Source organism: Doryrhamphus excisus, chromosome 6 (genome assembly GCF_030265055.1).
Source record: "Doryrhamphus excisus isolate RoL2022-K1 chromosome 6, RoL_Dexc_1.0, whole genome shotgun sequence".
Lineage (NCBI taxonomy): Eukaryota > Metazoa > Chordata > Actinopteri > Syngnathiformes > Syngnathidae > Doryrhamphus > Doryrhamphus excisus.
In genome coordinates this window covers 7715701-7729500 of record NC_080471.1, presented here as the reverse complement: position 1 = coordinate 7729500, position 13800 = coordinate 7715701, and the positions used below count along the sequence as shown (strand labels likewise).

Genomic DNA, 13800 nt, shown 5'->3' with positions numbered 1-13800 from the left:
AAAAAAAACTAAAATCAGCATTATCCCTTTTTTCCAGAATATTTATCTCATTTTCAAATGCAAGTATTGACAGGCATGTCATTAATACAAGAGCTAAATCATGATAATAGATCAATAGATCAAGATAATCATGCGGGGGCACAGCTCTTCTATTTTTTTCAGATGTATCTAAATATTGTGTCCATATAGTGTATTACCAACTTGCAGTCCATGTGTTTTTATTATTATATTATTATTGCTTTTAATTGTAATGCATGCATATCACCCATTTACATTAGAATTCATCATGAAAGGGATATTCCGGATGGTCGCTCCACCTATGTTAAAAAAAGCAGGTCAAGCCACACAAACAAATACATAAATAAATAATAAATAAACTTACATTAGGAGTTCCACAAAGCGTATGTTCTTGTTCAAACCTTCGATGGCTTTCATTTCTTCCTCGGTGAGTGAAAAATCAAATATCTACCACAGCAGGGAAAAAGTCAAGCACCGAAAAATGAAGGGTTGTAGACCACAGCAATGTACCCCGACTGGCATCCTCACAGCTACTAAAATCTGACATTCTGTTGTGTTGCATAAACCTGGAAGTTGTGCCGGATCCTTTGCGGGCTGAAGCTCTTGGGAATGACCACCACTCCTCTCTGCACGTTAAAGCGCAGAGCAACCTGAGCACTGCTCTTGTTGTACTTCCTGCCAATGGACGCCAGCAGCTCATCCTCCAGCATCGGAGGACACTTGACATTCACCCTGATGACAGTGATGTCATTCCATGTCAAGTAAAGCACTGACATAATTAGAAATATAAATATATATAAATAGAAAATGTCTCTCCACGCACCAGGATTCATCTCTGGAGGAACCGAGGGGACAGTAGCCAACGATGACAATGTCATTTTGACGGCAATAGTCCAGAAGTTGGGGCTGCGTGAAGTAAGGGTGACATTCTACCTGAGTAAGAAGACACAAAGTAATAAAGTAAAAAACTCAACTCAAAAATCAACCAAATTTAAATATTAGTCAATGACAATACAACTAAACACAAAATGAAGCATTATAATATTAAGGGATAGAAAAAATCCAAACCTACACGCCCCTTTGTGAAGAAATGATCGCCCCCTTTAAAAACATCAGTGGTTTATCACACCTGAGTTCACCTGGTAAAGGTTATAAAGCCATTTCTAAAGCTTTGGGACTCCAGTGAACCACAGTGAGAGCCATTATCTACAAATGACGAGAACATGGTAAAGCTTCCCAGGTGTGGCTGGCCAACCCAAATTACCCCAAGAGTGCAGCAACAACTCATCCAAGAGGTCACAAAAGACCCCACAGCGACACCCCCAAAAAATGCAGGCCTCACTTGACTCAATTAAGGTTTAGTGTTCATGACTCGAAAAAAACGTTGTGCAAAGACTAGTTCTAAGACAAAAACCAGTACTGAGCTTGTCTTCATTTTGCCAGAAAATAACTTGCTGATCCCCAAGACCTTTGGTAAAATACTCTGTGGTCTGACGAGACAAACGTTGAACTTTTTAGAAGGTCCAGAAAAGAGTAAAATATGGCGGTGGTAGTGTGATGGTCTGGGGCTGTTTTGCTGCTTCTGGACTTGGAAGACTTGCTGTGATAAATGGAACCATGAATTCTGCTGTCTACCAAAAAATCCTGAAGGAGAATGTCCGCCCATCTGTTGGTGACCTCAAGCTGAAACAAACTTGGGTTCTTCAGCAGGACAATGATCCAAAACACACCAGCAAGTCCACCTTTGAATGGCTGAAGAAAAACCAAATGAAGACTTTGGAGTGGCCTAGTCAAAGTCCTGACCTGAGCTGTGACCTTAAAAAGGCTTCATGCTGGAAAAGCCTCCACTGTGACTGAATGACAACAATTCTGCAAAAATGAGTGGACCAAAATTCGTCCACAGCGCTGTAAGAGAGTCATTGCAAGTTATCACAAATGCTTGATTGCAGTTGTTGCTGCTAAGGGTGGCCCACCCAGTTTTGCAAACATGCACAAAAAGAACAAAAGAACAAACACTTTTTTTTTCCACCATTGTATGAGGATGGAAACTACACTGAAGTATGTACTGAGGTAGCAGTGGCAGCCACCTGGTTGGACACAGGCTTGTGTTTGAGGCCTGGTTTGTTGAGAAGGAGCTCAAGTTGTCTGCGGTTAAAGTTGGACACCCCCAGAGACTTCACAAGACCAGCGTCCACACACGCCTCTAACGCCTGGACACAATAGAACAAAGAAACATCAACAATCAATTCAGACTGACTTAATCAAGGGTCTCAAACATGTGGCCCGCGGGCCAAATGTGGCCCGCAGGACACTAGTTTGAGGGCCCTCGCCTTGATATGAAAGTTTAATGTTAGTGCGGCCCGCGCAAGTTTGATATGGATGCTGTATGGTATCATGTACCCAGAAAAAAATATTACGTTTAATTAATGTTCATGTTAAAGGTTAAATAACTGTTAATAGTTATCCTCCCTATCCGTGTGGAAGTGGTAAGTTTTTGGCTATTTAAGTTTAAAGGAAATAATTTGAAGGCTACCGTTTAGGTCGCTAGCTCTCTAGTTTGCGAGTCAGCATGTGTCTCAAGACCCTGCAGTTGCGCAATATGTTGTAAATAAAAAGAGTATAAATGTGACTATAGTCGTGTTTTGTCATGTCTACAGGGCTCTAATAATGCTTTGTTCATTTTAATCTGAAAAAAATAATTTGTCTACCCACCAAATATATGTGGTTTCTTAAGTTTTTATTATTTGCCGTTATTATTATTATTATATTTATTTATTACTGATTAATTTACTTCTTGATTCGTTTTTTTATTTTTCATCTTATTTTGTGCAGAAAAATAAAAATTAAGATATTTGAGAACAGTGGAATGTTTTATCAGAGCTTTTATTGTAGAAAATCGGAACCAAAGCAATGAAAAAGTATGTATATCTTTCTGTTTTTAATAAATGCGTTTTTTTTTTTTTTTTGGAAAACCTGATGCGGCCCAGCCTTGCCCAGACCCTAGCTCCAGTGGCCCCCAGGTAAATTGAGTTTGAGACCCCTGTCCTAAATGATTTGATTGATGCTGACGTTAGACCTTATAGTCTCATTCTGCGTTTATCATCTTATCTCATGAGTGTCTCGTGACGCCGCCATTAATAAATATATTTTTGAAAAACCATGATAGAGTGGCAACACGGCGGACAAGTGGTTAGCGACCTCACAGCTAGGAGACCAGGGTTCAATTCCACCCTCGGCCATCTTTTCTCCGGGTACTCCGGTTTCCTCCCACATTCCAAAAACATGCTAGGTTAATTGGCCATTCCAAATTGTCCATAGGTATGAATGTGAGTGTGAATGGTTGTTTGTCTATATGTGCCCTGTGATTGGCTGGCCACCAGTCCAGGGTGTACCCTGGCTCTGACACGAAGGCCCGAAGACAGCTGGGATAGGCTCCAGCACCCCCGCGACCCTCGTGAGGATAAGCGGTAGAAAATGAATGAACGATAGAGTGAACCTGTAAAATGACTGCACCATAATTACTGCATTTAGGGTACTACTATAAGGTGGTACTTGTGTTTCACTACCTCCCATGTTGCACAGAGGTCTGTGTGGTGGTAGATGTACTTTCCATTCTGGTCTTTTGGGTAGAACTCATTTCCGGGCTGGAAGGCATCAAAATAAAAGATATCCCAAGACACAGTATTTAAGTTGTTTTGAATCTTGTTGGATGCTGCGAGCACCAAGTGTAATCTCAAGCCATATTAACAAGTGTGCTCAGAACCTTGAAGGCCATGGGAAGTTCAATGATGTAGAGATCCACGTAGTCCAGTTTCAGTGTCTTCAGGGTTCTCTCCAAGGCCGGTCTCACCAGTTCTGGTGGATGAAAGGTATTCCATAGCTGAGGAAAGACAGGACATGTTATACAGCAGGGGTCTCAAACTCAATTTATCTGGGGGCCACTGGAGCTAGGGTCTGGGCGAGGCTGGGCCGCATCAGGTTTTCCAAAAAAAACAACAAAAAACGCATTTATTAAAAACAGAAAAATGAATAAACTTTGCTTTGGTTCCGATTTTCTACAATAAAAGCTCTGATAAAACATTCCACTGTTGTCAAATATCTTCATTTTTATTTTTCTACACAAAATAAGATGAAAAATAAATAAACAAATCAAAAATAAAGAAAATCAATCAGTCATAAATAAATATAATAATAATAATAATAATAATAATAATAATAAAACGGCAAATAATAAAAACTTAAGAAACCACACGGATAGGGAGGATAACTATTAACAGTTATTTATCCTTTAACATGAACATTAATCAAACGTAATAATTTTTTCTGGGTACATGATACCATACAGCATCCATATCAAACTTGCGCGGGCCGCACTAACATTAAACTTTCATATGAAGGCGGGGGCCCCAAACTAGTGTCCTGCGGGCCACATTTCGCCCACGGGCCGCGTGTTTGAGACCCCTGTTATACATGTTTGACGGTGAGTGGATGTACAGAAGTTACCTTTCCACAGTAAAAGATGTCCTCTCTTGTCACGGTTCCGTCTGCAATCTTTTCCCTGATGGCACGACCCACCTCGTGTTCGTTGAAGTAGACTAAGGCGCCATCAAAGTGCCTGTAGCCCACCTCGATGGCCAGCTTGACGCATTCCAGCGCCGTCCCCTTTGGCGTCTGTGAAGGACATTTAAGCTAGTTAAAGCATGGACCCAAAATCACAACATTATTCCTCACCGTTCGAGGGTCTCCATATGTGCCCAGTCCCAGCAGTGGGATGCGGTTCCCGTCCCTGAGAGGAATTCTGTGATCCTGAGCAGTCAGATTCATGATCCTGCTCTGTGGTGTGGATGCATTTAACATGTGCCCCCAACTTAGCCTAATAGCTGATTTATTGCAACCCAAGCACGCACCTTGAACCTTACCTTTAAACTGCCATGCCTTTATTTGCATACACGATAAGGATGAACTTTATTGGGGCTTTTTTCATGTGTTTGCAGAGTGAAGAAGAACATTTTCTGAGATAAAATCACACCATCCAGGTTGTTTAGTCTAGTCGTAGAGTGTGTTTTTGTTCTGACTCTGGCTCATCCTCAGGATTAAACCGTCCTGGATCCCAAACATTGTTTGACACTGTAAATAATAATGGAAGCAAGCTGTTGCAGCTGCATGTGAAAACATGAGCACAACCTTTGCTTTAACTCTTCTACTGCTGAAACGCTGCATGCACCACTGTGTTATTTTTCAGACAAATGCACCACAAGGTGTCGCTGTTATTAAACTCCATACGTCAGATTGACTTGTAATTTCCCAAAATAACACCCACCATAACTTTTGGGTGCTTTGCCAAATTATTGCAAAACACTTTTGGGGGAATGACATGTGTGTAAATTTTGAGCAATATCTGTTAAAAAACATGGCCACCATAAAAAAAAACGTCTTTGCAAGAGGAACGAATGAGACTTAACAACTAATTGTCCGTAAGAACTGGAAAAACACAAATCTGGATACAATTTTGCTGATAATCAATAACATCAGTGACCATCTTCCCGTATTCACAATTTACAACGGATATAAAAAAAAAGACAAATGGAGGCCAAAAACACTTTTCAAAGACTACACACAGACGACAGCGGCAACGCTTTCAGGAAATATCTACAACAGGGGTCTCAAACACGCGGCCCGCGGGCCAAATGTGTCCCGCAGGACACTAGTTTGAGGCCCCCGCCTTGATATGAAAGTTTAATGTTAGTGCGGCCCGCGCAAGTTTGATATGGATGCTGTATGGTATCATGTACCCAGAAAAATTATTACGTTTGATTAATGTTCATGTTAAAGGTTAAATAACTGTTAATAGTTATCCTCCCTATCCGTGTGGAAGTGGTAAGTTTTTGGCTATTTAAGTTTAAAGGAAATAACTTGAAGGCTACCTTTTAGGTCGCTAGCTCTCTAGTTTGCGAGTTAGCATGTGTCTCAAGACCCTGCAGTTGCGCAATATGTTGTAAATAAAAAGAGTATAAATGTGACTATAGTTGTGTTTTGTCATGTCTACAGGGCTCTAATAATGCTTTGTTCATTTTAATCTGAAAAAAATAATTTGTCTACCCACCAACTATATGTGGTTTCTTAAGTTTTTATTATTTGCCGTTTTATTATTATTATATTTATTTATAACTGATTGATATTTGAGAACAGTGGAATGTTTTATCAGAGCTTTTCTTGTAGAAAATTGGAACCAAAGCGAAGTTTTTTAAATTTTTTTTGTTTTTAATAAATGCGTTTTTTTGTTGTTTTTTTTTTTTGGAAAACCTGATTCGGCCCAGTCTCACCCAGACCCAAGCTCCAGTGGCCCCCAAGTAAATTGAGTTTGAGACCCCTGATCTAGAAGAACAAAGATGGGAGATTGTGTACAGTACAAAGGATGTGGATGAAGCATATGACCATTTTCTTTTCTCAGTTACATAATGAAAAGTGTTCATGGGAGCCCCCTGTAGGACCACCCCCCCACCCCCCCCAACCACGGCATAAAATCGGGCCCCCCAGTTGAAAACCACTGCATTAAGGTATTTTATTTATATTTAACAGTATTATCAGAAACAGTAAAAAATAGCAGACTACTCTCATTATTTTATGGTTGGCAACACCAATAATGATCATATGAATAAGGTAGTTGAAAAGGTTAACAATTACTATGTAGATGGATGGATGGATGGATGGATGGATGATGGATGGTAGATAGATACATAAATAGATAGATGGATGGATGGATGATGGATGGATGGTAGACAGACAGACAGACAGACAGACAGACAGACAGACAGACAGACAGACAGACAGGCAGACAGACAGACAGACAGACAGACAGACAGACAGACAGACAGACAGACAGACAGACAGACAGACAGACAGACAGACAGACAGACAGACAGACAGACAGACAGACAGATAGATAGATAGATAGATAGATAGATAGATAGATAGATAGATAGATAGATAGATAGATAGATAGATAGATAGGTAGATAGATGATGGATGGATGGATGGATGGTAGATGGATGGTGGATGGATAGATAGATAGATAGATAGATAGATAGATAGATAGATAGATAGATAGATAGATAGATAGATAGATAGATAGATAGATAGATAGATAGATAGATAGATAGATAGATAGATAGATAGATAGATAGATAGATAGATAGATAGATAGATAGATAGATAGGTAGATAGATGATGGATGGATGGATGGATGGTAGATGGATGGATAGATAGATAGATAGATAGATAGATAGATAGATAGATAGATAGATAGATAGATAGATAGATAGATAGATAGATAGATAGATAGATAGATAGATAGATAGATAGATAGATAGATAGATAGATAGATAGATAGGTAGATAGATAGATAGGTAGATAGATGATGGATGGATGGATGGATGGATGGTAGATGGATGGTGGATGGATAGATAGATAGATAGATAGATAGATAGATAGATAGATAGATAGATAGATAGATAGATAGATAGATAGATTAGATAGATAGATAGATAGATAGACATTCCAAAGTTGGAGGAAATGGAATGAAATGGAGGAAAGGAATCAAACCATAGATAGAAATCCTAATTCCATGTTTCTCATTGTCGATAACTGTCGATAAATTTCCTAACAAAATTAAAACATCAATTTACAAACTACCGACCATCTCTTTTCTATGTAGTGAAAAAAAAATCCCATATGGAATACAGGAAGTGAATAAATGTACTGCAGCAGATGTGAAAGGAATGGGGACTAGGATTAAATAAGCTTTGCTTCTTCCTCCTCCTTTTGGACATGTGGAACTGGGAATTGAATTATGTGAAGTATTTCTTTGTAACTTGAATGCATATATTAATACTCAAATAAAAATCATTGACCATTAGTGTAAAGATTATAAACATTTGAGGATATATATGGCTAATATGCTTTAGATCATATATTTGATGAAAAGTAGCTACTGCGATGTTACCCAACATATTGCGCAACTGCAGGGTCTTGTGACACATGCTAACTCGCAAACTAGAGAGCTAGCAACCTAAACAGTAGCCTTCAAGTTATTTCCTTTAAACTTAAATAGCCCAAAACTTACCACTTCCACACGGATAGGGAAGATAACTATTAACAGTTATTTAACCTTTAACATGAACATTAATCAAACGTAATAATTTTTTCTGGGTACATGATACCATACAGCATCCATATCAAACTTGCTCAGGCCGCACTAACATTAAACTTTCATATCAAGGCGGGGGCCTCAAACTAGTGTCCTGCGGGCCACATTTGGCCCGCGGGCCGCGTGTTTGAGACCCCTGTTCTAGACTATCAAAAGAGTCTTTAGTTGAACTGATCAAAACATTAACATCTCTCTGCAAAAACTCACTCGTTCATTATCTCCTCCTTTCTAAATACTGTAGCTACGTGCTAATAAGAGTCTGACCTCTATAAAAAAGGCTCAAATCTTTTTGCAATGAAAAAACAATGGCTGCTGTAGTACAGTACAATAATATGACTTTTCATGAGCTCTGCTCTAATGCTTCTACCTGCCAAGCTTGATAACTCAATGGATCCCTTCATGTTTTGTCCAAACAATGTAATTTTTCTTTGTTTGTTGAAAAGTCTGTTAATTCAGGTAATTACCGCAAAAGACCTAAAAACTTGATAACTTTATTGCTGTCTGTTTTCCTCATCTCCTGTCTTCAAACAGGCTTGTTTGTTCCATTGAACAATGGCATGAATGGAGTGAGCCCTTTTGTCAGTCATACAGTCTCTTTGTCTCTGTGTGTGGAGGCGGGGCTGCCAGCATACACACAGACTGCAGAAGAGTGTAAAGTAGTTAAATTAAATAAGTAGATGGCACTACTGCTCTACATTTCAACCTTTTTTGAGCCACGGCAGGTTTTTTACATTGTAAAAATCTTGTGGCACAACACTAACCAAAAATGTTCCAAAATGTCACCACGACCTCACACATGCATCAATAAGTCTATGGGAGGAACAAGGTAGGTGTTGCCACACGGACCAATATTACATTGCTCTGCCAGTCTTTACACCACAGACACTCCACAGTAGCCACGTTTTTACATCACCACTTTTTCTCTTTCCAAATGACCTTTCGGGAAACAATGGTATCCATGGAAAGGAATATTCCAATCTCTTGTCTACATGCGCCGTGAAAATCAAACAGAATAGTCAATAGGGCATGCCCAGTAAAACGTAAACATCAACATCACATGATACCGGCTTCCCCAAGTTTTTCTTTCACTTTCCGTATTGCCAGTTTTTCGTCTGTCCAGCCTTTAAATTTAGTTTGAATCAAAAACAAACTTTGCTTAGTCCAGTGCCGATTGCTGGCCTCCATTTTTAAAAGTGAAGAACGTCTGGATCTGCGTGTTACGTCATATCTGAGCATGCGCTGAAAGAACGCACCCGGGATAAATTTCAACAGGAAAAGATCAAATTCAATCTTGCTAATATTTTATAATTAAACTCAGGACATGTTTTATATAGTAGATATATATTTTCTTTTTTAATAAAACTGCACTTGTGAATAAAGTATAGAAGGGTTTAGATTCTGTTCCACAGATGGCGCTAATGCACAGGAAAGCTGCTTGCCAACCGCCAATAAACAACAGAAGAAGAAAAACACCAGGAAGAAGAAGGCACCCTGACAACTTTCCGTTTGAGCGGGTACAAGATACCTGAATTGGATTGGTTAAAGGAATATTCCATCCCTGTTCAATTCTTTCCGTTTGAGCAAATAAACCAAACGCAATTGGAATATTTGGGTCCATGTATACTATTGACATAATGGCTATTGACATAATATTTGCAAATGATGATTAATAAATGTTAATTATAAAAAGTGATATTGGATAATTCCTCACGGCACACCTGACGGTTTCTCAAGGTACACTAGTGTGCCGCGGCACAGTAGTTGAAAATCACTGCTCTAGATGACTAAACTTGGATTTTTAGGATTACCAGCCAGAACCTTCAACATGCTTTTGAAGCTGATATTATAAAACAGTGGCCACTGATTGTTTTGAGCCCAACATCGCTGGTCTCAGCCGTGAAGGTAGACGGGAAAGATCTGAGGATCACTCTGAACATCCATGCATCCGTTTTTTCTATAGTGCTTATCCTCATCAGGGTCCCAGGGGTATGCTGGAGCTTATCCCAGCTGTGACCTTAAAACTGAGGTACGTATTGAACCGGAATTATGGCTATACTGTTACTTCCCTAATGACCACATAATTATTTTTGCCAAATTCCCCCAAAGCGTGTCCTATGTCAAAGTTACAGTTGTGTAAAGTCCAACTAAACACTCAGTCTAACAACTTCCTGTAAGTGTCTGTGCAACATGATCTGGGTCTTTGTTTGCCCCCCCCCCCCCCAACCAACCAATCAAGGAATTGTCTCGGTGGGCCGCCCGAAACAGACACAGACACGGTAAGACAACCTCCGCTGAGCTTCAAAGGAAGCGTTAGCACTGCTTGAATGCGACCCAACTTCCTCCGCTGAAGGAGCTCGGAGGTCAGCTCCCCCCCTGCTGATTCCTGTCTAGATTGCAAGCGAACAGGCACGGAACGGCAGGCAGGCACCGGTTTAGATGTGATCCAGCGCTTGAATGATTGTCAGGGTTTACTCTGTAAAGTCTCTGGTCTTTACAATGAGGAGCAGATAAGGGATGCTCTTTGTTGTTGAGATTCCACAGGATGCCTCCCATCCTCTGCATGATCTACTTTAAAGAACAGACCTGCTTGGGGACGGGGGTGTATTCCCTACACTTGGCTCGGCCTTGATGATACGATTCAAATACTGGAGAGAATGCACCTACTGAATACGGGACAACCTTGTCAAACGTTGTTTGTTGAACTCAAAAGATCCTCTATTCCACAGGACTGCTGTGATGTTTGTAAGATCCTACTGCAAAAAACGCAAGTAAAAGATCTTCTGTATGACAGGAGTGCTCTGTTTTTTTAAGCACCTGCTTCCAAAAAAAAAAAAAAGCAAGTCAAAGATCCTCTATATGACAGGGGCACTCTGCTGTTTTTAGGACTGACAGAGAAAGCTAGTTAAAGATCACCAATACAACGGGACGCTGTGCTATTTTTAACAACAAAAACACAAGTGAAAGATCCTCCATATGACAGAAGTTGATTTTTGGCATCCTGCAAAAACTCTACTCAAAGATCCTCTATGTGACAGGCGTGCTCTGCCGTTTTTTTTTTTTTTTTTTTAGAAATCTACAGATTTTGCAGAGTCATATGACAGGATTTGTTTTTCACTGCAAAAACCCTTGAAAAGATCCTCTATATCACAGGAGTGCTCTGCTGTTTTTAGGAATCTACAGTTTTTGCAGAGTCATATGACAGGATTTGTTTTCCACTGCAAGAACCCTTGAAAAGAGCCCCTAAATGACAGGAATGTTCTGTTTTTGAGGCCGTACTGCCAAAAAATACCCCAATCGTCAAAGATCCTCTATATAACAGGTGTGCTCTGCTGTTTTTAGGAATCTACAGTTTTTGATGAGTCATATGACAGGATTTGTTTTTCACTGCAAAACCCTTGAAAAGATCCTCTATATAACAGGAGTGCTATGCTGTTTTTAGGAACCTACCGTTTTTGCAGAGTCATACGACATGATTTGTTTTTCATTGCAAAAAACCCTTGAAAAGAGTCCCTAAATGACAGGAATGTTCTGCTGTTTTTGAGGCCCTACTGCTAAAAAATACCCCAATAGTCAAAGATCCTCTATATAATAGGTGTGCTCTGCTGTTTTTAGGAATCTACACTTTTTGCAGAGTCATATGACAGGATTTGTTTTTCACTGCAAAAACCCTTGAAAAGATTCTCTGTATAACAAGAGTGCTCTGCTGTTTTTAAAGAATCTACAGTTTTTGCAGAGTCATATGACAGGATTTGTTTTTCACTGAAAAAACCTTTGAAAAGAGCCCCTAAATGACAGGAACGTTCTGCTGTTTTTGAGGCCCTACTGCTAAAAAATACCCCAATAGTCAAAGATCCTCTATATAACAGGTGTGCTCTGCTGATTTTTAGGACCTACTGCCAAAAAATAAACCATAGGCAAATATCTAATATATGATAAGAACTGGAACACTCTGCTGTTTTGGAGAAAAACACATGAGTCAAAGATCCTCTATATAACAGGACTTATCTGGTGATTTTACAAAAAATACTCATTAAGGATCTTCTATATGACTGGAGCTTCTTTTAGAAAAAAAAAGTAAGTCAAAGATCCTCTGTATGACAAGTGCATGAGTTCTCGGAATATGCTGAAAAAATTTCAAGTCCCTCAACTCATCTCAACTCAAATTCCCGTACTAGCTTTGGTCCATGGACCGCCACCTGGACAACAAAGTCCCGACTAAGATGATTTGAACGTACTGTTTACCAAGATGCAGCAAGGGGAACAGTAGTACGTACTGCCGCACAAGGAGGAAATAATCTACAAAGTAGTTGTAATAGTAATAGTATTGGAAATCCCTGTGAAGCTTCAATTGCACTCATTTTTCCTCCTTATTTACTTCTATTTACTTCACATCTACAATCTGTACCAAAGTCAGTTGTTGCAGGGCGCTGCCAGCGTGCAGTGATGGGATTCAAGGACTTGGCAGCAAGAGGGGGAAGAGAAATAATTGCTAGCCCGCACGATGATAAACATTTTGTACCAACTACACAGCCTCTGCAAATTCAATCAGCAAGCTCGATGGGCTCCGGGAACTGCGACAGCGAGGCAGCTTGAGAGATCGTCTTAATCGGAGCCACATGTCTCCTACCACCGTAGACATTTCGCCCGGGGGTTTTATATCGAGTCGCCACAAGGAAACATAGCTCAGCCCACAAGTTATAAACGAGCAAGACCAATTCGATTGACATATTTATCATGTTTCTTGAAGAAATGTACTTTCATTGCAGTGAGGCTCCTGCCATGCGGTTAAATAAGTACTGCCATCTGCTGGCTACCAATGTATTGTCTTCAGAAGCTTTTCATTATAAATGAACTAAAATGAGGCATTCAGAAGAAGCATTGAAAGATGCAGTGAACAATGTAGTATATGCACTGGCCTCAAGGTGTCAGTAATGTCCCTGACACACCAGACACCACATGACCATCAGAACAACAGGCTTTCATTGCGGTTTTGAATGATCTCCCAAGCTGCATAGTCAGCCTCAATAAAAATCCCTAATAAAAACACGGGCTACTGTTGCTGCAGTAACCCATGCCAAGCTAAAACTCAACTCGTTTCGATTTTGCTTCCTGTCCGACCGCCGCTCAGCTCCCCTCGGGAACACATTTACATGAGCATGAGCCTTATTTAAGTCTTAAATGGCTTTACTATGTCTACTATATTGGGTAATAGGAGTGTAAAGGTAACTATGGGGGTGTTACTTCATGTCGAGAAGGCTCTAATAATATTAAAATACATAAAACATAATTAATAATACAAAAATATTACATTTATGAATACCGAATAGTACTTAGCAGAAATCCCCTTTTGTTCGGACCAGGAACCAAAATTATCGCTTTAAATTAGCAGCAGTTTTTACCACAAATGCGAATGAGCTGTGTAACTCTATGCTTGTCCAACGTAAAATATGCCATATATCAACAACATAACATGAAAACACTGACCGGAGGACCCAAAAGTTAGCAATGTCACTAGCAAATCCGTCCTGGAAACGCAATCAGTGTTGCGCATGCGCACGGACTACGTCACTCACTCC

At 39.9% G+C, this 13800-nt stretch overlaps 1 protein-coding gene across 2 annotated transcripts; it reads right to left on the bottom strand.

Annotated features, from left to right (window-relative positions):
- Positions 1-201: 201 nt before the first annotated feature.
- Positions 202-13800, bottom strand: LOC131131057 (aldo-keto reductase family 1 member D1-like). Of its 2 annotated transcripts, none has more exons than XM_058075379.1 (9): positions 13709-13800; positions 4522-4689; positions 3782-3898; positions 3585-3662; positions 2106-2228; positions 842-951; positions 585-750; positions 383-465; positions 202-317 (listed from the first exon to the last, which is right to left on the bottom strand). In XM_058075379.1, the coding sequence occupies exons 3-9, from the start codon at positions 3791-3793 to the stop codon at positions 275-277; spliced, it is 615 nt and encodes a 204-aa protein (XP_057931362.1). In that variant the 5' UTR covers positions 3794-3898; positions 4522-4689; positions 13709-13800; the 3' UTR covers positions 202-274. The 2 variants fall into 2 exon arrangements, with proteins under 2 accessions (XP_057931362.1, XP_057931361.1); XM_058075378.1 differs by lacking the exon at positions 13709-13800 and adding an exon at positions 4750-5654.

What these genes read in the sequence shown, in the direction of transcription:
- LOC131131057 (XM_058075378.1), bottom strand. Translation starts at nt 4,965, where the DNA reads ATGCAAATAAAGGCATGGCAGTTTAAAGGTAAGGTTCAAGGTGCGTGC. An exon ending in CATATGGAGACCCTCGAACG is followed by an intron (nt 4,690 to 4,749) that starts GTGAGGAATAAT and finishes TGTCCTTCACAG; the next exon opens with ACGCCAAAGGGGACGGCGCT. An exon ending in ACAAGCCTGTGTCCAACCAG is followed by an intron (nt 952 to 2,105) that starts GTGGCTGCCACT and finishes CTTCTTACTCAG; the next exon opens with GTAGAATGTCACCCTTACTT.